This window comes from Theobroma umbraticum, unplaced genomic scaffold (assembly GCF_002168275.2).
Source record: "Theobroma umbraticum cultivar Fairchild unplaced genomic scaffold, ASM216827v3 scaffold_4.1, whole genome shotgun sequence".
In the NCBI taxonomy this organism is placed as follows: domain Eukaryota; kingdom Viridiplantae; phylum Streptophyta; class Magnoliopsida; order Malvales; family Malvaceae; genus Theobroma; species Theobroma umbraticum.
Genome location: NW_018397258.1, coordinates 4,314,588 through 4,336,306, shown reverse-complemented (window position 1 = coordinate 4,336,306; position 21,719 = coordinate 4,314,588). Strand labels below are relative to the sequence as shown.

Here is a 21,719-nt window from a genome sequence, read left to right as displayed (position 1 = left end):
CAACAGAACCAAGTGAAAGAACACAGTGCATAATCTTATCATGGCTTACCTGTTTGAGGTAAAGTATTCTCCACAAACACAAAGAGCGCTTTTCCAGGGGTCAGACGAAGTCTTAAGCTTAAGATGTGAATGAATTGTCCAACAGACATGTCTCGAGGTACCAGATACCTACAATTGAAACAGAGTGGCATGAATTTATTCTTCCCTTTTATCCTTTTCTAACTAGTAATTCCAACTTTTGATATCCATATATTTAGCAATAATAAAACTGTGCTTTCAACTTTGGATCTTTTCATCTACACAATTCAACAAGCAAAATCTTAATAATAATCATGCAAAGTTTATAAAAAGAGTATCCATCATCAGTAGTCTTTCTTGCCTTAGGCAGAGTTCCCCAACAAAGAATTATAAGCTATAAGACAGTAAGGCATGCAGTTGATAAGAACAAATTGCTTTTGGGGTAGGCTGAAACTTACTTTTTCTTATCCATCTCGGGAAGATCGGCTTGTGAGTATCTTTCAACAACCACCTGCGAAATGAGAACAAAAAGATCAGATCACTCATTTTAGCAATTAAAAGCTTATTCTTTTTAATATAAGCCATATCCATGGAAGGGCAGAAGGGATTAAGTTCATCTAATCTAAAGTAGTAAGCTTGATTACAATTGTAGAACATTAATCAAGACAACAAAATAAACCCAGCAGATAAAAAATTGAAAAATGAACATATTTTTAAGAACATTAACTTCCTGGCAATACCCCAAAGGCAGAATATTGGAAACACAAATAATGACTGATATTTATACGAAAAAAAAAAAGAAAAAAAAGAAAGAGAGGAAAAGGTTTGACCAAGTATAAAGTCATATGAGACGGAATCGGAAAACTTACGGGGACCCGATTGGGATATTTGGCAATGATATCGCGGGATTCGTCAAGCCTTTGCTCTGCAATTCAATTTAGAAGAAAGAACAAATTAAATTAAAAAATAAACGGGATTAGAAAGGAGGGTTTTTCTTTTTTTGGAAGACGAAGATAAGAGAAGAGTTTTGGGAATTAAACCGAATGTGTACTCGTCCTTGAAAAGAGGGATCTTCCCCATGGCAGTCGTTGAGTCGTGTTAAGAATGGAAAGAGAAGAAAGGAATTAGTAATACGCAATAGATAAAAATGGAAGGAGACGATGAACAATGATTTCAGACAGACCCTCACCGTGGCAATCTATTTATGGAATTTAATTAGTCTCAGTTATAAATAAGATATCTAGTCCGAGTAATTCCGAACAAGCGGGGATAGCTCAGTTGGGAGAGCGTCAGACTGAAGATCTGAAGGTCGCGTGTTCGATCCACGCTCACCGCAATTTTGGTTTTTATTTTAACTTTCAGATTGGGTTAACTGAACTTCTCATTCAGCCCATATAAAACCCTTGCTTTATTTTTTTAACCTTTTGTATTGGGCTAACTTGGCCTTTTCTAAGCCCGAAACCCTTATAAATGGCCTTGTTTAGCTTTTTTTTCCCTTAAAGCCCACTAATCCATTCATTAGTAAGTCAAGTACAAAACCCCTGCAACTTCAAAACAGTTTCGAGTTCCACTTTCATAGTTTGAGGCAAAGCAGAAAAAGCTCAACTATGGCGGAGTCGCAGCTGAACCATAGCCAGTGTCATCTACGTAGCAACCAATACCTCGGAGAAATCTCAGCCCTTTGTTTCTCCCACCTTCCCTCTCACCTCTCTTCCGTCCCTTATCTCCTTGCCGGTAAAACTTCTTCCCTCAAATTCCCCCCCCCCCCCCAAAAAAAAAACTTTTTTTAAATCTAAATACCTAATGTTTCCTCTGTTTAAATCAGGTTCCGGTTCTCAAGTTCTCCTTTATGATCTGGAATCAGCAACAATGATACAATCTTTTCAAGTCTTCCAGGGCATTCGCGTACATGGAATCATTTGTAGCTTAACTCGTAATGCGTTAACTTATAAACTTGTTGTTTGCGGTGAAAAGAGAGTAAAGTTATTTAACTTAAGTTTTGAACTGGTGTCCAAGTCAAACCCCCAGAGTCAACCGAAGTTCTGCGTGGATTTGAGTTTAGTTCATTCTTTGCCGAGGTTTAGTCATTGGGTTTTAGATGTTTTGCTCTTAAAGGTAAAATACTTTTTGCCTATTTTCATTTGACTGCAAATTTCCATTCATTTTTTGTTAATGTTTGTTCTTGTATTGGGTGCTAGGACCATTGTCTTGCCATTGGATGCAGTGACAACTCTGTCCATCTTTGGGATATTTTAAACTCGAGCTTGATTCTTCAAGTTCAGTCTCCAGGTTAGTCGCATCCAAATTCTGGAATGTTTATGTACCCAATTCACCATTTCGTGATGTTACATTAAGTTTTTGACTTTTTATTGATTTTGTTTTAGTGAGCTTTATTTTCCTTTTGTAATGTTTATTATTGTGTTGAACATTTTTTTTTAATTCACATGTAGATAGGTGTCTTTTGTATTCCATGAGATTATGGGGTGACAATCTTGAAGCTCTTCGAATTGCTTCTGGTACAATTTATAATGAGGTGGCTTGTCTTTCCTTGCAATCAATTCTTCTCCTGTTTCCTTTTAATGCTTTCACTGTCTTTGAAGTAATTTTAATTGATTTAGTTAATGAAAAATCCATTACTTTGCCAATTTTAAGTTTTTTTTGGTTCTTGTTTAAAGTTTTACAATACTCATCCCTTAAACATGTCACCCTAGTTTTGTCCTTTGCCAATAACAGATTGAAATTGAGTGTGAACCCTGGTTGTTGGCATTATGCCATCATTATCATCGTCCTTATAGGTTTATACTCTGTAGTGGTTAACTTCAGTCCTTTGCACCATTGACATTAAGTGATTTCTTATTAACTTATTGACTTTGAGCAGATCATAGTTTGGAAAGTCGTTTATCAACGTAATTCTCCAAGTTTAACAAGTCCAGTGGAAGATTGCATGAATTTAAGCAGTTCAAACCCAAACTTTATCAAGTGTCATGATCAGCAGCATAAAGCTGTTAACATGTGTAGACTTGTTGGACATGAAGGTTCGATATTTCGCATTGTGTGGTCTTGCGGTGGAGCCAAACTTGTTTCTGTTTCTGATGATCGTAGGTCAATAAGTTTTTAAAAACTCCTTTCTTCTTATTGTTTCACTTTATTCTTGGAGTTATGTTATGCATTAATATGATATCTTTATCCATACAGTGCTCGTATCTGGACAATTCATGTTGGACAGAATAATTGTGATGACAAAAGGGAGGTCGTTGGTCCTGTGCTCTTTGGCCATAGTGCTCGGGTTTGGGACTGCTGTGTTTCTGATTCTGTAAGATTCATGTAATCCTGGTGCACTATTACTTGTACTATTCTTTCTGGCATATGTGAAATTTAACAAGAACAGAGAACGAAGACAAAAAAATCCGTGATAGAGTTAAACTTTTAACTTGTTCTATGTAATTTCTAGTATGCTTTTGGTGTCCTTTACATATTCCAAAATGTGGCATCTTAGCTGCATCTAGAAGTAGTCTGTTTCCTAGCTTAGTTTTTAAATTATGAACTTCTCTATCAGAAACTGATTTCCCATAGTTTCTGTTAGTTAATTATTACTGCTGGCGAGGACTGTACATGTCGTGTCTGGGGTCCGGATGGAAAGCAGCATAGGATGATTAAGGAGCATATGTAAGTTGTAATTCCAGATTTTTGTACTTAAGTTTTTTTCTTCTTTTTGATATTTTATGTGGCCTTTTACATTGAAACTGTCGTAATTTTAGGAGGAAGTTGCTGTTGAATTAGCCCAAATCTGATCAATCTAATATTTTTGTATAATACACAGTATTAAAATATTTTTAATTGCAGAGGAAGAGGCATATGGCGATGTTTATATGATCCAGACTCTTCACTTCTCATTACTGCTGGGTTTGACTCCGCAATTAAAGTTCATCAGTTGCACACCTCTGTTTATAAGACATTGAACTTGGAGAAAGATGCTGAATCCAAACATATAATTGAGGGAGCACAGATAAGCACTATTCGCATCCCAAATTCAATGGACCATGCTGGACTCATGGACAGGTAAAAAGATCAATGGACAATATAAAATTTTCATCTTTTTGCCTCTAAACATTGGCTTTGCCCGAAGTTTCTATCACTGTGCTCTTGAGTTTCTGCTCTGCTCGGCATGTCATATCAATGCCTCTTTAAGAAGTTACAAAAATATTGGATCTTCTATTATGATGCTGGTATCTAACATATTGTGATGCTGAAAATTCTAGTGGTTGCTAAATATCTCTGTTGAAGGGCCCAAAACTGGTGCCTTGTGGGTCACAAACTTTTGTTCTCCCCCTATGCCTTAGCATTCTTTGCTCAACTTCTGTCATTTTTGTATTATTTGGTTATTTTGTATCATGTACTTATGGTCGATTGGCATTGTTGGTTCCTGTTGTTGCAGCAAAAGTGAATACGTGCGCTCCTTGTTTTTTAAATGTGAAAATATCCTTTATGTTGCCACAAATCATGGTTATCTGTACCATGCTCTGTTATCTGAGACTGGGGATGTCAAATGGACTGAACTAGTCCGTGTCACCGGAGAGGTTCCAATTGTTTGTATGGATCTGTTATCCAAAAACCTTTCTGAACATGATTGCAGTATAGATGATTGGATTGCTCTTGGAGATGGTAAAGGAAATATGACGGTTGTTGGAGTCACTGGTGGTCCCTCCTCACCTGAAGTGGGCTTCACCTTTACTTGGTCAGCTGGAGCAGAGAGGCAACTCTTAGGAACTTACTGGTGTAAGTCACTTGGATGTAGGTAATGACTTTTCTTTATTAATCTGATGATATCTTGAATTTTGTTCTCTGTCAGGTTCTGTAAAAACCTACATACTAGTTTGTGAATTTTAAACCAATTTCTTTATTGTTTGGATCATTTATAGACCCCATTTGCTGTTTAAGGCAATTGAGAATTACTGGTTTGCTAATATGATTATTTGATTGGTAAAGAAGTGACCAACTTTTATACTACATGCCCAATGCTCTTCAGTAGGAGATTCTGTAATTTCCTGCTGATTATCTGGCATTTTCAGTTGAGAGACATCTTAGTCTTATGCTTTACTTTGAAGATGTAGAGGATTTTGAATTATCATCATTTCTGTTGTCTAGGTATGTCTTCACCACTGATCCCAGGGGAGTTTTAAAGCTGTGGAGGTTGTATGACCCTTCACTATCTGTTTGTCATGATTCTGGAAGAATATCCATTATAGCAGAATTCCCTTCGTGTTTTGGAATACGAATAAAGTGCTTGGATTTGTCATTTGAGGAAGAGGTATGTTAACCTTCCTTGCGGTTAATCTGAATGGGCTCTCTCTCCTATGCTTTTAAGGTGGAGTTTTGGATTCAAAACTAGAAAAGCCTTTTTAGTTTCAACATTGAAGAAAGTATTGTCAATGTGAAGACAGACTTCGTTCAGTATACTTTGTTTGCACAAAAAGGGATATATTGACGTTGGTGTTACATATTATTTATTTACCTGATGTTTCTTGTACTTAAAACTTTTGCAGTTACTGGTCTGTGGAGATCTGCGTGGTAATCTGGTTCTATTCCCTTTATCAAAGGACCTGTTGCTGTGCATGTCAAGCATATCAGGTGTGAAGATATCTCCACGAAGTTATTTCAAAGGAGCTCATGGGATTTCAAGTGTGTCCAATATTTCAGTTGTCAGATTGAGCTGCAATCAAATTGAAATTCGCTCGGTATGATCTCAATTCCTAGTAAAAGGCAATTGTTGGAATTATAACTGTCTTACTTTTTTTCTCCCACAATGGAATTTCCTTGGAAGTTTTCACGATTTAAAATTTATTAAACAGACAAATTTCTAGTAAAGTTAAGATGCAACGTGTATCATTTGTGCTCACTCAAGGAAAAGGGAACCTTATCTGTTAAGGAATTAATATGAACATCAAACTTTCCTTAAGACAGGGACAATCATAGGGTAGCATAAATGATGTTTAATGCCGTGATGCACTAAAACCTTTTGGAAATGGTTTGATGCATGTCTGCCTGTGTGCTTTTGTATTTCTTCATATGCAAGCATGTTTTAGTGTGTTAGTTCTTTTTCTGTTTTCCTTTCTTGTTCAGACTGGAGCGGATGGGTGCATATGCTATTTAGACTATGACAAGGACCAAGAAAGTTTTGAATTTGTAGGAATGAAACAAGTGAAAGAATTGAGTTTGATTGAATCTGTCTCTGCTGATTTCACGCCTGCTGATGATCTGGCAAACTGCAACTATGCAGCTGGTTTTGCATCAACAGATTTCTTAATATGGAATTTGATAACTGAGGCGAAGGTATTCTTCCTCCTCCCCTTCTTTCCTCCTTTGACAAATGGGGTGCAGATGTTTAGGTTTTATGTTTTGATTGCTAAGTTGTTTGTTGGCACAGGTTGTGCAAATTCCATGCGGGGGATGGCGACGTCCTCATTCTTATTACCTTGGTGATGTGCCAGAGATGAGGAACTGTTTTGCGTATGTCAAGGTGTGTTTAGTTCTAATGGTTCAACCTTCCTCCCTTGAGAAACTTCAGAAATCTGCATAATAATTATTCTCCAATTTATGTGATATTGCACCCGTCTATGACTATTGACTACTACCAAGTTAAGGCACTGTTGACAAGCACTCACCATTAAGCCACATCCTTGGAATTTCATGGATCAATAATCATATTTTCTGTCATGTCTTCTGTTTCCTCAATTTGTTTAGTTTCTCTGAACGTCATTCATTTTCAATATCTTCTGCAGGATGAAATCATCTATATCCATAGGCATTGGTTACCAGGAAGTGGGAAAAAGATATTCCCCCAGAATTTACACTTACAGTTTCATGGAAGAGAGATGCATTCCTTATGCTTTGTCTATGAAAATTTGCAAGTTCAAGCAACTGAAGCGGAAACTTTAGCTGACAAATCTAGTTGGATTGCAACTGGATGTGAAGATGGAACTGTGAGGTTAACTAGGTATGCTGATAGTCGTCTTCCCTTTAGAATGTGATAGAATGCTCATCATTTTGGACACATGATTGATCTTATTTTCCTTGAAGAAACCTGGGATGATTGACCTGAGCTACGGCATTTGCATGTGCTCTGCATATGCTATGTCACGTATTCTATGAGACACATACCTGTGATGTGTCTCCTATATGTTCTTCCCTTGTTTTGTATCTCATTGATTCTTGAAAAGCTTAACGCTCAAATAGAGTATCTGATTGCATTATGGTTGATTTAGGTTTACTCCTGAAATGGAGAATTGGTCCGCATCAAAATTGCTTGGGGAGCATGTTGGTGGATCTGCTGTTAGATCAATATGCTTTGTGTCAAAGACACATATAATTGCTTCAGATGTGTCCAGCCTGCCTGGCTTGGAAAAGGGGCAAAATGCCACTTCAGACAGCAAACAAAATCCATGTTTACTGGTCTCTGTTGGTGCAAAGCGTGTCCTGACTTCTTGGTTACTAAGAAATGGGAGACTGGATGAGAAGGAAGGAATATATGCCAGTGAAAACCATAATGGATGTGTAACTGGTTATGAATCAACAGTCAAACAGTGGTCATCACTGTCATTCCGGTGGCTCTCCACTGATATGCCAAATAAAAGTCCCACTGGAGGAAGAAATAACATAGTGAGTACTGCCAAAAATGTTCCTAGCCTCAATAATGAAGCAAAGACAAGCTCAATTTTTCCAGAAAAGCAGGAAACAAAGTCAAAAACTTTCCTGGGGAATAAATATGAAGATGATTGGAGATACCTAGCTGTAACTGCCTTTCTTGTTAAATGTGCTGGTTCCAGGTAAGCTCTGCTGGTATCTTCCTTTTGTTTCGTTTTTTTTTTTAAAGAAAATAAACTATTTCATGTTGTCTCTATTGCAGGTTAACTGTTTCTTTTGTTGTTGTTGCTTGTTCGGACGCCACACTTGCATTACGGGCTCTGGTCTTACCACATAGATTATGGTAGTCACAGGCTCATTTCTGTTTCAGTTAATGGTCATTATTAATTCCATTTTTAACACTTCTGCATCCATCATGACATTTATTTTGCCCCTAATAAATTCAGGTTCGATGTTGCTTTATTGGCTTCCGTGCCATTGCCAGTTTTAGCATTGCAGCATGTAGTTGTTCCTGTGCATACGCCTTCTAAAGGTACTCATTTCCTTGAATTCATGAGTCAGATTAAGAATACAGCATATTTTCTCTGGAATTAAAGAATCCCTTCTTTTTCTTGAATTATTGTATCCAACCCTGACTACGTATTATTAGGGCTAAATTTTAGATTTATTTCTGTATGTTATACCATCTGCTTTATTTTCAGCTTGCTTGCCAGTTCTCTTCTTTCCTTTTTGTTTTTGGAATTTGCATAATTGTTGAATCGGGATTCTGTAATTGTTGCCTTGGAATAGGTATCTAAGGCTTATGAAATCTATTCCTCACAAGTCACAAGGTATATGGATGCCATTTCTCGCTTCATATTTAAATTGTTTATCAGTTAAAGAGGTCTAGCTGTTCTCTTTTTTGGATTTATTTTTTCCTTTTTGTATTGTGACAGAATAGGGGTGGGAGGAATCCTTTTTCTGAAGTTTGGATTAGTTGTAATGAGTATTTCCTAGCCGGGAAAAAGGGGGGGAAAGAAGCTGTAATGTTGCATTTCAGTTAAGAGGTTTGGGTATATTACAGCAAAAAAGAATTAATAAACAAAAGATACGTCATTTGCGTTGAATATAATTACAACATAAATTTATTTACTGCAATTAGGAACATCGATCTTACTCAACATTTTGGATAAATGAAACATTTTACTTAATCTTAATGGCATCAACTACTTGTTAACTCTTCTTGACAATCTTCATTAACAGGAAACATCCAGATTGGCAACCTGTACATTGTGATAAGTGGAGCTACTAATGGCAGTATTGGCTTTTGGGATATAACTGAGAGTGTTGAAACATTTGTGCAGCGAGTATCAAGTCTTAATATAGACCAGTTCATTGATTGTCAGAAACGGCCACGCACAGGAAGGGGAAGCCAAGGTGGACGGCAGTGGAGATCATTGAACAGTAGCATGTCTAAGAAAAGATTTGGTGGTAACTCAGTAACTAGGACAGCTGGAGATGCAGCTAATAGTGATTTGCTGTATGCAACATGTGGCACATCCTCAAAATTAAATGACCTTGAAGGCAGCTCAAAGAATTGTTCTCAAGCTATGCATAAAGTTCTTCAGTTGGAAACAAGCAGAATTGATTCCTTGCTTGAGATATGTGAAATACAGCCTATACATGTTATGAATAATGTACACCAATCCGGTGTGAATTGTCTCCATCTTTCAAGCATGGACTACCAAGGTTCTGAGAATTGTTTTCTGTTCAACATTGTCAGTGGGGGTGATGATCAAGCACTGCATTATCTTCGATTTAAGCTGACACAGTCATCAATGGACCTAGATACTGAAATTTTGGCCCCAGAAACAATAAAATCAACCCTTCAATCTGAAAGTATTGAGAAGACAGTATATTATAACAGCCAGAACCAGACCAAGAATTATCACATCAGATTCTTTGATCATCATAGAATCACCTCAGCTCATAGTTCTGCTATAAAAGGTCAGATCGTGATAACTCTGATTAAATTCTTTCAAACTCTTAAATGTTGGTTTGTAGTCCTTATTTGAAAGGAATCTAAAATGTGCATTAATTCACTTGTCGTGTTTGAACTTGCAATCTCTTACTTCTCTGTTGCTGACAAATATTTGGTACTGGTTGACTTCCATCTTTAGCAAGTGCTGTTCTTAAGAGGCCAACTAGGTCTTAACTTGAACACTTTCAGTTGGCCAGCAGTCTTCTGCAGAAATGAGAAGTTCCTATTTGCTTTTATCTCAATTTACCATCACAAAGAATATATTTTACCCAACAAATGTAAAGACCTCTGAGTCCCAGAGGCCTCTGGTTTATCCTAGCCATTGTTGTTACTTGTACTAAAAGAAGGTTTTTTTTAATGAAGGCATTTGGACAGATGGGACCTGGGTGTTTTCTACCGGTCTTGATCAGCGCGTCAGGTGTTGGCTTGTTGGAGAGCATGGTAAACTAACTGAGGGTGCTCATCTAATCATTAGCGTGCCAGAACCAGAAGCGTTGGATGCAAGAGCATGCGGCAGGTCAGTGGAGCATTTATGTGCAACTTTACATAGCTGGCAATCCTTTATTACGGTTATGGAAATTTTATCGAGATTCTTGTAATGGGTGTTTGTCAGGAACCACTATCAGATTGCTGTGGCTGGAAGAGGGATGCAAATGGTTGAGTTCTTCGCTGCTTTACAGTAAATGACTTTACGGCAGCACCATATTGGTACCACCTTGTTGTGCAACTATTTTTGTATCATTTCCACACTCGACAGCTGATTTAGCTGTCACAACAAGATGCAGAGAGATAATCACAAATTGGTCAACCATTTTTTTAAGTGCTGGTTGACTTGCGAATCTGAGCAGTGTGGTCTGACCGACCACTTGTTTTTGTTTCCATTAACGGGCAAAGCCCCATGGCAAAACAACAGAACGTTGTTACTACTTTGATGATAAAGTTCCAACACGATCATAGTTTACATGATACACAACAGTTTAAAATTCGCTTTCAAGGTACAAAGTTGGTAGCATATGTCAAGCATTGTTGTGAACAGGGTCAGCGAGGCGATCACCAAGGTTCTCCAGTGGTCCCTGTCTTGTTACAATAGCCTGTACAAAGAACCTGAACATTGAGAACTTGGTAAGCCACCCGTCCTTAATCTCCTTCACCATAAGCACAGCAAGTTCCAAGTGGTCAAACCCCCCACCTGGGTAAAGAGGATCTGCGACCTCACCAAGAGGTCCCGCGGCAGTGAGGTAACCTTCAACTTCACCCATGAGGATAACCTGGCAACCCCGTATGGCAGAAATGCTCTGAGCATGAATTAGGCTGGATTCCCTAGATAGTCTAGACCACCCTCGCTGAAGATTTCATCACCAGCCTTGAAGCACACTCTCTACGAACTTGACACCATTTCTTAAAGAGTAGTTATGGGAAGACAACCCAAAGTCCAAGCATTGCCCACCTAGAATGACTCGGTCTGAGAGCCCTGCAGTCTCCCATCCGTAGTCCCCAGGAAATTCCCCACAACCAGGACCGTACCAGCGGCTCCCAGGGGGAGCACCTAGCTTACCTGCCGTTTTCCTCATTGAGACTACCATTGCCGCTGCGAACACTGGTTGAAAAGCTGTGTCTGTGCGTTGAGAGACACGCCTTTGTCCAGTGAATGGTGATGAGAGAGCCATCATTGCCATGTAAAATGCCTTGGGGGTGAGAGCGAGTAGGTATAGCAATTCCTGATTGTGTGACTTGATGAAATGGAGCGATACGACGGTTTCTCTTATGTAGGGTCTGGTGAGGTCCACAATCCTCTCCCTGTGAATCTGCATCCTCTCTCTGATCTGATTGGCTTACTAGGTAGAAGCATGCATTCAAAAATCTGATTTACCTTCTCAGTTTCTTCACATGGTCCGCACTTTCCAGCAGTCTGAGTAACCGAGGAATTATGCATATTGGGCTATTAATTGGGGTTCGTCAGCCTGAAGCCTAGCCAGTTAATGCAACGTCAGCCTTTCTGTACAGCCTACGTCGTAGCGGTCATCGGTCAATTATCTGACCGACGGCAAACCAAGCCACCGAAACAAAAAATTAATACTAGTAAAATGATAAAAGATCAAGAAGATTCAAAGTCCAAGTCTGGCACACTGTCATGGGATTGCGTGACGGATATTATTTAGTTGTGTAGTTGGCTGGGTTGACTGGCCATGCCAGGGGTTGCCTGCCCCCTCATTGTAGTTGGATAAATACATTGAATCTTGCCCATGAAGAGTATTCCGCGTATTACACATTTCTCGCTCTTTCACGTTGTGCGTTACTGATTTATCATTAATAACATAGAGCATTTCTATCCTATTTAGACCAACTTTCTTAAATTGAAATAATAGTCTGGTTAAATATAATAGTCAGATTGTGGTTAAACACAGTTTTAATAACTCTTTACTCTAAAAAGTCAGAGTTAAAACATTTTCCTGGCATAAAATTAGAATCAGTAAGGCTAACTTGGAAACAGCTGGCTGTCTTTCAATCATCAATAATCTATTTCCTTGTTCTCTTTGGATAAGACTGAAGATATTTGAAGGGTTTGGTTCATCAATAATTCAGCTTAATTATTAATTGCGACATAATAACCGAAAAAACATAAAGACGTACTACTGTTAATGTCATAGTTTGCAATTCTGTAAGTGGCACCCATGTCCTGGTGAAAGACATGGTTCAATTTCCATTAGTTTCCGTGCCTCCTTTTTAAATAGTCAAATTCAGTGCAAATTAAATACTGGCCACCCATGAAAATCATGTGCCCTTTTCCGTTATGGGACTTCTCAGTCCTCACATGCATGCCATGTCACTGCCGCTGCATAAGGTTCGGCATTTCCCATTCCAGTACTGTCGAATTGTGATAGAGACGAAACATTTTACCTTGATAATAATGGTGACAGACTGAGGTTTGGATACATAAACATTTATAGATTAGCGAGTGGGAGGGCTAGTGATCTTGTCGGTTGGTGGGACTGGGAACGGGGGACTTGGACCCAGAGAGGGCTCAACTGGGTATATTGTGACGGAAAAGCTTTTTTACTTTTTATACTTTCTCATAAGGTCTAATCTAATAATTTGGTTGAGCTAATTTCTTAATTAGCCCAATAATATCAATACTCTCACCTACTAATTTCCTAGAAAAAGGAAAAGACTGATTAATTAATGCTCATAAAACTATCTACATGACATATCAATGAAGCAAGCAACAGTGAAGATGAATTTCACTTAATTTATGAATTATTAATTTAGAAATTATAATAATTTTTTTTAGATTTAGGGAAAGAGAAATTTGAATCCATTTAGTTTAGAAATTATAATAGAAAATTCTTTTTAAACTTAGAGATAGAGAATTCGAATTTAGTTTTTTAAGTAAAAAGATTAAGGAACAACTAATAAGCTAAATACTCAAATATTACAATTGAAAATTCTAATAACATAACAATAATAAAAACAAATGAATTTTCGTGTGATTTATAAATGAATAAAAAAGAATTAATAAAATATAATAATTAATTGAGCGGAGCAATAAAGAACAAAAAGATAAACCGAAAAAGATGTGTTGCAAAAAATTAATGCCTTTGTAGAATTTAAAAAATTTCCTTTATAAATATAATATATATGTCGTACATCTAAAATTTTAACGCACCGTTACTGTCCAAAGAAAAATAAAAGGTACCACCGGTTGGTCCGTGACTCCTGTTTGGGGTGACTGCCGGTTACCCAAAGGTTTCCCCTAAATTTTACTTGGGAAAGTCCACAAAAAAGAACCGAGAATTGCAATGATTCCCAACCGTCGGATTTCAGGGATAAGGCAACTCGTAGGGCTGGGATCAAATAGCTCCTAAGGCCTTAAGTCTTACTAATTAAATACTCGCTGGTAGCAGTCAGATTTTATGTGATAGAAAAATTCTTATACCCACACATAACTCACTTATATTAAACATAACTATACTAGTGGAGGCCAAAAATCCATACGGCAAAGAGAGCCAAATAACCAATTTTATTTAATTAATTTAATTAAAGCAAGCTATGAGGCAAAACCCATGCCTTTGCATACTTCGTCATTATTCTCACGTCATGCATTCTTTTCTTTTTGGTTTCCAGTATAAATTTAAAATAATTGGATCCATCAAATCCAAACCAAGTTTTAACAGTGTCATGAAGTAATTTTACGTTTCATTATTACATCAAATACTAGAACATAGATTAAACAGTTAGTATCTACTTTTCAAAAATCTTGTACCCACCCCCACCCCGCCAGAGTTATTATTCTCTTCCAGAAAAAGGAAAGGAACAGAAAAGAGGATTCGAAGGTCAATTTTACTGACAAGTCATCTCACCAAGCATCAACAACCGTCACGTGGCAGTTTTCTCCCCAAGCTTTTGGGAAAATCCCGTATAGGCCTGGTATAACCCGTACGACCACCGGTTGCCTTTCTTGATAGGAATCGCACCTAGCTTGGCCCCTAACCAGTCTCAACTGCACCCACTAGTTTGTCCAGTTATTGCCACACCATTTTGCGGGCTACAGGGCTCCATTCGCGTCGACCCTCCTCGGCTCACACGGCTTCCCGGCTTCTCGCTCCGCTTTCTCAATTTCACACCTTTCTTCGCTCAGCATGGTTGGTGAAAGTTGAACCAATTTCCCTAACCTCGTTGAAGAAGCTAATTAGTATTTAATGCTAAAAAAAATCCTAGTTTTGACTTGAATTTACGACCTTGAGATACTCAAGTTGTTGAAAACTGACCAACCCCACTCCGGATACGAGTTTTCTTTGACATTAGACATGGAAAGAGATCATGTTTTGAATGTGATAATGTTGCTATAAAACAAACAATGTGTTATGAGTTCTAATTTACAATAATGACTTAAATTTGACTTTCATCTTGTCGTCTTTTCCCATTTAACCTCGAATTCATATCACTATATATGTGTATATATATATATATTGAAAAAACGTGTCACTATCTATACTGCTTGAAAACATTCCTTAATTCATAAAATACTTCACTTAAATCTTTATAAAAGCTGAGAAATATTTTAGTTTACTTTCTTATAAGATTGTAAAAGATTGAAACCTTATTTCTTTCTTGCTTGCTTTCTTTGTTTTGTTTGGTTTTATCTTGAAATGAATTGGATCAATGAATGGAAGAATAAGGTAAGGTGGTTGGAAACTTTCGCTATCACCCAAATAAAAAAAAAAATTGAGCTTTAAGCTTTTGATCTATGATGATAGCTCTTTTGAGTGTTAGTTGAAACTCATTACAAACAGTGAGTTCTACGTATGTTGAATAAGTACCAAGCAACCTGAATTCCTTGACATCTTAGACAACAAATTGGCTTCAATTTGCTTTGATTCAGAACCCAAAAACATGGAAGTGGTAAAAGTTTGTACCTTAATTTCAGAATAACAAAAAACAGTATTAATCTTAAGGGTGCAAGAAATTATTACTTTCTCCTATCCAACTATATACATAACAATACAAATCAATTAATGCTTGTTTGGCCTTTTCAAGCAAGACAACAAATTCGTATATTATAAAAAAAAAAAAAGGAGTGGCAATTTGGCATCTTGAGGAAGATGGATTACAATTTGTCATGGCATTCATTATACAACCTTGTGAAAGAGGGATTTTTCCTTTTTGCTTTACTAAAAGGATATCAAAGGGTGAAAAAACTTGTGTGTGGAAGCGGACAACTTGTAGAAAAGACCATTCCCTTCATAATTTTGCTTCTAAGGACAATGATATGAGCATGAAGTTATTCTTCCAACATTTCTTCTTTAAGGTGTCCCGCTTGATACGCTACTATAATGTCGGCGGCTTATGGCCTATTTTTTTGACCCAAACGCCCATGGAAACATTACTTGATGGACTCATTCCACAAGGGTAGTTTGGCACTTCTTCCTTCAATCATGTTGTGCCGCTATATTCTTTTTGACTCATGATGAGTAAAAAGGCATGGGAAAAAGCGTTGGAAGAATAATACTTTAACTTGGAGGAGGCCTGATGGATTGATTAATTTCTTTAACATATATGCATACAATTTCATATTATATGCATGCTCGAACAAGTATTTGACCTCATAAAGTATGATATTGAAAAAGGAAAACATCTCATTTAATACAAGAACAAAATATCAGAAATATAAATTGACTAACACGCTAAAACACGTGACATACCAATGCCAAAGCTACGTCTATTTCTCCCTGCCAAATTGTTTGTCTGTTGCTTTAATATATCTTGGGTTTAACCAATTTAATATTGGCAGATTGAAGGATTTTTTTTTTAAAGTAATAATCAAAGATGGATTAATAAATGTAAAATTAAAATAAGAAAATGTGGGGATACAAGCCAATGAGGCAAACGGCTCAAGCAAAGCCATCAAGCCAAATCACCGGCGTAGGTTGGTGAGTGACCGAAGTTTCCCGGTAAAATCCAATAGTAGCATTAAAAAAAGGAATAATAATAATAAATCCTAATAACTATTTTTCTTTATATCCAAAAAACAAGCAAATGTCTTTCTCCGCCACCAACCCCAACCAATCACTGACAACCCGACAATCTCCTGACATCCAACGGCTAAATTTGTGTGTTCCGAAACTTGTATATCAGCCGTTAGATGCTGATTTTACCAGATTCCCACGAGACTCAAGAAAAATAAAAGAATCCAGACCGACTAAACCAGTAACCCGTAACACATCCATTTCCTCTATAAATATCCACGTTTGGGACTGGATTCATTGTGCCGTTGAGTTCCGCTTCTTCTGAGGTCTGGTCTGCTCAACACTCTTCTCCCTCTCTCTCAAAACCAAGGACTCAGATCCGCACGTTAATCTTTGTCCCAGGTTGCTTTTTCCTTCTCTCTCTATATATTTTTTGTTATGTTTATTGCTTTGCTCTGTCGTTTCTATGCGGAGATTTGCTTTGTTGTTTGCTGTAGCAGCGGAAAATGAGTGTTCTGTCTTTGCATTATCTGCTTGTCTCTCGTTTTTGAATGAAGTTTGACTGAAATGCTTGCAGATCTGTGCGTTATCGGTTTGTTTTGGAGCTTTTAGTATAGTGGTTTGGAAAATATTTAAAGATCTGAGATTCTGAGGTTTGACTCTGAATTATCGATGCACAAAAGGTTCATTTTGTTTGGAGTTGACATGAAATAAATATTGTCGGTTGGCGGTAATTGATGGTGTCTTACGCTTTGATTGAATTTTTATTTTACTTAAAAAGTAGTTCAGTTTTGAGTAGGATCTACGGGATCTGTAATGGTTCTTATTGATCTATCAATTGAGTATAAAACTTATGGATTTTGGTGTGATTTTCAGCCACTTTGATGTTGATGTGTGTGTCAGTCATTTTTGTGAAGGCTTAAACTCCTGCAACTTTGTATCTGCTCGTGGTATTTTAAAGTAGGTGTCTTTTTCTTATGTCAAATCTGATAACTGGTCCAACAATCCCACAAACACGCCCTTCTGCTAGTGAATAATTGTGAAGGCTGAGTCTATAAGGTCCCCTTTTGGATCTTGAAGAAAGGAAAACCTGGTGGCTTGTTTCAGAGAATTAGAAGTTAACTTAACAGTTGAGCTTTCAAATAATGAGAAATTACTGTGATAAATATAAATGTAGAATTGCAACAGGCTCCATGATTTGGAAATTGTTCGATTTTTAAAATTTAGATTCTGATCTTATGTTGTTGTGATGCTAAAGGAATCTATTTCTTTCTTTACTTATTGTTCTCACTCTCCTTAGAATATGATCTTCCTAGAAAGAATGAAACTGTTATGGTTTATGCTGATTCTCCAAGCGTGAAAATTTTCAATCGTTTTTGAAGTTCTTTTTTATTTTGTTCTTTTATTCTACAGTCTTTTCTCATCAGCATATTCTATTGGCATAACTTTCTAATTAAGATTCCTTTTATGAAGTCGCCGTTCACTAATTGTACTAAGATTGCTTTGGTGTTCTTGCAATGTGCAGCTTGTTAGAATGGAGACCTTTCTATTCACATCTGAATCCGTAAACGAGGGACACCCCGACAAGCTCTGTGACCAGATCTCTGATGCTGTGCTCGATGCCTGCCTTGCCCAGGACCCTGACAGCAAGGTTGCCTGTGAAACATGCACCAAGACTAACATGGTCATGGTCTTTGGAGAGATTACTACCAAAGCCAATATAGACTATGAGAAGATTGTCCGTGACACTTGCCGCACCATTGGATTTGTTTCTGATGATGTGGGTCTTGATGCTGACAACTGCAAGGTCCTGGTCAATATTGAGCAGCAGAGCCCTGATATTGCCCAGGGTGTCCATGGCCACTTTACCAAGCGCCCAGAAGAGATTGGAGCTGGTGACCAAGGCCATATGTTTGGTTATGCCACTGACGAAACCCCTGAATTCATGCCTCTTAGCCATGTCCTTGCAACTAAGCTTGGGGCACGTCTTACTGAGGTTAGGAAGAATGGCACCTGCCCCTGGCTAAGGCCAGATGGTAAAACCCAGGTTACTGTTGAGTACTACAACGATAATGGTGCCATGGTTCCAGTTCGTGTTCACACTGTCCTCATCTCCACCCAGCATGACGAGACTGTCACAAATGATGAAATTGCCGCTGACCTCAAAGAGCATGTTATCAAGGCTGTCATCCCTGAGAAGTACCTTGATGAGAAGACCATCTTCCACCTCAACCCATCTGGCCGCTTTGTCATTGGTGGTCCTCACGGTGATGCAGGTCTTACTGGACGTAAGATCATTATTGACACTTATGGTGGCTGGGGAGCCCACGGTGGTGGTGCTTTCTCTGGAAAGGACCCAACCAAGGTGGACAGGAGTGGTGCTTACATTGTTAGGCAGGCTGCCAAGAGCATTGTAGCAAATGGGCTTGCCCGCAGGTGCCTCGTGCAGGTCTCCTACGCCATTGGTGTGCCTGAGCCCTTGTCCGTCTTTGTGGATAGCTATGGAACTGGAAAGATTCCCGACAAGGAAATCCTCCAAATTGTGAAGGAGAACTTCGACTTCAGGCCTGGTATGATCACCATCAACCTGGACCTCAAGAGGGGTGGCAATGGCCGGTTCTTGAAGACAGCTGCCTATGGACACTTTGGAAGGGACGACCCAGATTTCACCTGGGAAGTTGTAAAGCCCCTCAAGTGGGAGAAGCCTCAATCTTAAAATGGAGCTTTGCCTGTCCCTGCTGCTCAGTGCTTGCTTATTCACAGTGCTGAATAATCAGGATTTTTCCGTGCTGCCGTCCTATAACTCTACTCAATCCCCCTAATGTTCTAATCTCATACATATGATGGCCTTATTCATTTTCTTTTTCTTTTCCCTTTTTTATTTGCTCTTTTGTCTGGGTTGTTTTGATTTTGTGTCCTTTATCAGCGTCGGTGTCGCAAAAATGTATGAGAATTTTGCTTAATATTGATGGCACTGGAAGTAACAAGCTGCCCCCTCTTATGATTGCTTGTGGGATAATCAAATGTAGTAACGTGGCACGTTGGGATAATCAAATTATTGCTCTATTTCTTTCGCCCTCTCTCTTTTTTAAGTTTCACGTTGTCTTGCTAGAGGTCCCATTCTTTTCACATTGTTGTCATACTCCAGGCTCCATTTAGGTCAAGTGATCACATCTGTTTCAGCCAGCCCCTGGCCCACTTTGCATCTTCACGTTATTCTAATTAATTAAGTATTATTTGTAGAAACCAGTTCTCGTAGGAGTATGCATTTTGTATCGAAATGAAAGCCGCTAGATAAAATGTTTTCAACAATTTGAAATTTAACTTTTCTCCCAAATCAATTAAAACAGACAACACAATGAACCGCAGCTAGAATCTCATAACAAAACGAACTTTTAGAGCATGTCCTTCTCGGTAGTCCCGGGCGTCTTTTTATCAGAGCGGATAGTTACAGCTACCAATGGCTGCCAAACATCAACAATTTCTAGCAAAACACAAGTCCAAGTAGAACTGAAACATAGAGGATCTGGAAAAAGAACTTACATGGGTTTTCTGAAACGATGATGCCAGTGCCATTGAAATGACAGTTCCAAGTATTCTTCCCTGCAGCTCTGTAGAAGAGATTCATGGCGTAAGAAGCATGCGAGATGATAGTATCTGGGCGGAAGCAGGTACCACCAGGTTGGATTGGCTTGCAATTCACTCCATTTTGTGCGCAGCTGTAATCAATATTGCTGCTCAGCCTAAAATTTTCCGTGGATGGCTTGGCAATGCACCATGTATTTCCACCATCAATTGCCTAAACACTTGACCCTTGTTACTTTCAGTATGTTAACAAAGAAATCAGGGTGGCATAAATAAGAGCAATTATAATACTGTTAAATTTCGGTTTTAATTCTTAGAAATCCGTATCTCTTGCTAACACCCACTTGGTTCCCAACCCATTAAAAATCTACTACCAGTCAAACTTTATCAGAACTGCTTTGTTTGCTCCTTGGGACATACCTTCTCGTCCCGGTTTCTCCCATTACCATGTTTTCTTGAATCTGCATGCGGGGCACAACCCAATTTAGGGGTACAAAATACTTGAAAATCAAATTAAACCAAAAAAAAAAAGAGAGTTTAAAACAGCAAAAAGAGATTAATGGAGAAGAAACTACTAAAATGCACCTAGAATACCGGCAGATTTAGACTCCAAGTGATACAATCTTTATCATACATCAAAACATTAAGGACGAATAAAATGCTTAACAGTAAGTGATACAAGTGATAATGGAAACAAACGCACCTACACAAGCAGCAAAACAAAGAAGCAAAGCGAAGGCTAGAGGAAGAAATGCCAATGGCAAAGGGTCTTTTGCACTCTTCATTTTTCGTTTTTGGTCAGTGAAAGTGTAAAGCCTTGACTGTTGTGTTATTGAAAGAGCTTAGACTTGGACAGTTAATGAATGAAGATTTTTCTATATATAGAGTGAAATGAGAATGGATTACAGATAGGTAAAATGTGTAAATTGTCAAAATGCTCCCTAACTTAGGGCGGTATTTACATTCATATGTTAGGATTTCAGGAGAATCAAAGGCAGAGTTGTAATAGTAACATGCACTGTTTGTCTGTTGATGAATTTTACTACCGCTTACTAGCTCATTGGAAAATGAAAAATGCAGAATCAAACATGGAATTTGTCTGTTGATGATTCGCATGCAGAACCAATGGCTTAAAATTAATGGGCTGTTTGGAAAATTAAGACAGGGACTGGTCTGCTTTTGCTACAATTGTCATTCATGCAGATCATGAGTTCTGCATCTCAGGTTTCCGATGAAATTTTTCCTTCTTTAAAATTAAAATGAAGAAAAAAACAATGCAAAGTAAGTTGTATCATGAGATGATCGAAATTCGAGTTCCAAATTTACATTAGAATTCTAACCGTAATTTATTTGTAACTTCTCCTATGGTTTGGTCACTGATTTGTGTTTTTGCCTTTTTGTAAATGAATTAACTGATCTCTTATTCCTAGTCTCAGATTAACCTAAGCCAGCTTTGAACCCTTTTTTTCCTTTTTTTTTTTTTGAGCTATGGGCTATGGCATCATCTTCTACATGTCATACCTGTACTCTAACCAACGGATTATTCATGTGAATTCTGTTGGGTCCATCCTTTTTACCTACTAATTCTTTGCTCAACTGGCATGAAAATCCGGTCACACCTCTAATGTGAGAAATAAAAATGCAATGGAGGCTTGGTACAAATGTGGTAGAAAATCATAGCACAGTAGCTGGCTTTTTGAATAGTTTTTAAGTGCTAATCACCATGTGATTAAAAAATGTGCTAATCATCAACTAATGTGATGAAAAAAGCAAGAAGATTTTTAGTCAACATTGATAGGATAGACAATGTTCTTTACCAGATTGTATGTTGATTATTGGATGAAATAATCATATCGTATGCCAGTTGTTTCATTCATAACAAAGGTGTTGCGTACAACATAGATGATTGGATTTTAGCAATGGAAAAAGACACATATTTTCTTTTTGATGAAGGAAAAAGACAGTTATTAATTATTAGACCATGGGCTTTT

At 37.9% G+C, this 21,719-nt stretch overlaps 5 protein-coding genes and 1 non-coding gene across 10 annotated transcripts in view; 3 read left to right on the top strand and 3 right to left on the bottom strand.

Annotated features, from left to right (window-relative positions):
- Positions 1 to 1,217, bottom strand: part of APG8H (Ubiquitin-like superfamily protein) — a 1,557-nt gene extending 340 nt beyond the window's left edge. The window contains exons 1-4 of the mRNA XM_021424930.2: positions 1,059 to 1,217; positions 888 to 943; positions 477 to 529; positions 50 to 168 (exon numbers count right to left, since the gene is read on the bottom strand). Coding sequence (XP_021280605.1) covers positions 50 to 168; positions 477 to 529; positions 888 to 943; positions 1,059 to 1,098 — 268 coding nt within the window. The 5' untranslated portion in view covers positions 1,099 to 1,217. The remainder of the gene's footprint in view (positions 1 to 49; positions 169 to 476; positions 530 to 887; positions 944 to 1,058) is intronic.
- Positions 1,218 to 1,281: 64 nt separating this feature from the next.
- Positions 1,282 to 1,354, top strand: TRNAF-GAA (transfer RNA phenylalanine (anticodon GAA)). The gene has a single exon. It is a non-coding gene; the product is annotated as a tRNA-Phe (tRNA).
- Positions 1,355 to 1,575: 221 nt separating this feature from the next.
- On the top strand, positions 1,576 to 11,497 carry LOC110413462 (Transducin family protein / WD-40 repeat family protein). Of its 5 annotated transcripts, none has more exons than XM_021424280.2 (20): positions 1,576 to 1,752; positions 1,844 to 2,133; positions 2,217 to 2,307; positions 2,469 to 2,551; positions 2,897 to 3,120; positions 3,214 to 3,331; positions 3,602 to 3,684; positions 3,862 to 4,077; positions 4,652 to 4,813; positions 5,164 to 5,326; positions 5,562 to 5,753; positions 6,139 to 6,348; positions 6,443 to 6,535; positions 6,798 to 7,012; positions 7,281 to 7,841; positions 7,922 to 8,002; positions 8,106 to 8,191; positions 8,902 to 9,645; positions 10,043 to 10,196; positions 10,293 to 11,497. In XM_021424280.2, the coding sequence occupies exons 1-20, from the start codon at positions 1,626 to 1,628 to the stop codon at positions 10,360 to 10,362; spliced, it is 3,963 nt and encodes a 1,320-aa protein (XP_021279955.1). In that variant the 5' UTR covers positions 1,576 to 1,625; the 3' UTR covers positions 10,363 to 11,497. The 5 variants fall into 5 exon arrangements, with proteins under 5 accessions (XP_021279955.1, XP_021279953.1, XP_021279952.1 ...); XM_021424278.2 differs by having other exon boundaries at positions 4,454 to 4,813; positions 10,055 to 10,196; XM_021424277.2 differs by having other exon boundaries at positions 4,454 to 4,813.
- LOC110413463 (chlorophyll a-b binding protein, chloroplastic-like) lies at positions 10,670 to 11,490 on the bottom strand. Its single transcript, XM_089783022.1, is given in 6 exon segments — positions 10,670 to 10,698; positions 10,701 to 10,991; positions 10,994 to 11,049; positions 11,051 to 11,082; positions 11,084 to 11,142; positions 11,145 to 11,490. Coding segments are annotated over 6 exon segments (813 nt in total).
- A 4,888-nt stretch (positions 11,498 to 16,385) lies between the features above and the next one.
- SAM-2 (S-adenosylmethionine synthetase 2) lies at positions 16,386 to 19,217 on the top strand. Its single transcript, XM_021424725.2, has 2 exons — positions 16,386 to 16,545; positions 17,669 to 19,217. Exon 2 carries the CDS (start codon positions 17,678 to 17,680, stop codon positions 18,857 to 18,859), a length of 1,182 nt encoding a protein of 393 aa, XP_021280400.1. The 5' UTR covers positions 16,386 to 16,545; positions 17,669 to 17,677; the 3' UTR covers positions 18,860 to 19,217.
- A 361-nt stretch (positions 19,218 to 19,578) lies between these two features.
- On the bottom strand, positions 19,579 to 20,513 carry LOC149527371 (major pollen allergen Ole e 10-like). Its single transcript, XM_089783233.1, has 4 exons — positions 20,432 to 20,513; positions 20,149 to 20,189; positions 19,687 to 19,942; positions 19,579 to 19,607 (listed from the first exon to the last, which is right to left on the bottom strand). The coding sequence occupies exons 1-4, from the start codon at positions 20,511 to 20,513 to the stop codon at positions 19,579 to 19,581; spliced, it is 408 nt and encodes a 135-aa protein (XP_089639359.1).
- Between the last annotated feature and the right edge of the window lie 1,206 nt (positions 20,514 to 21,719).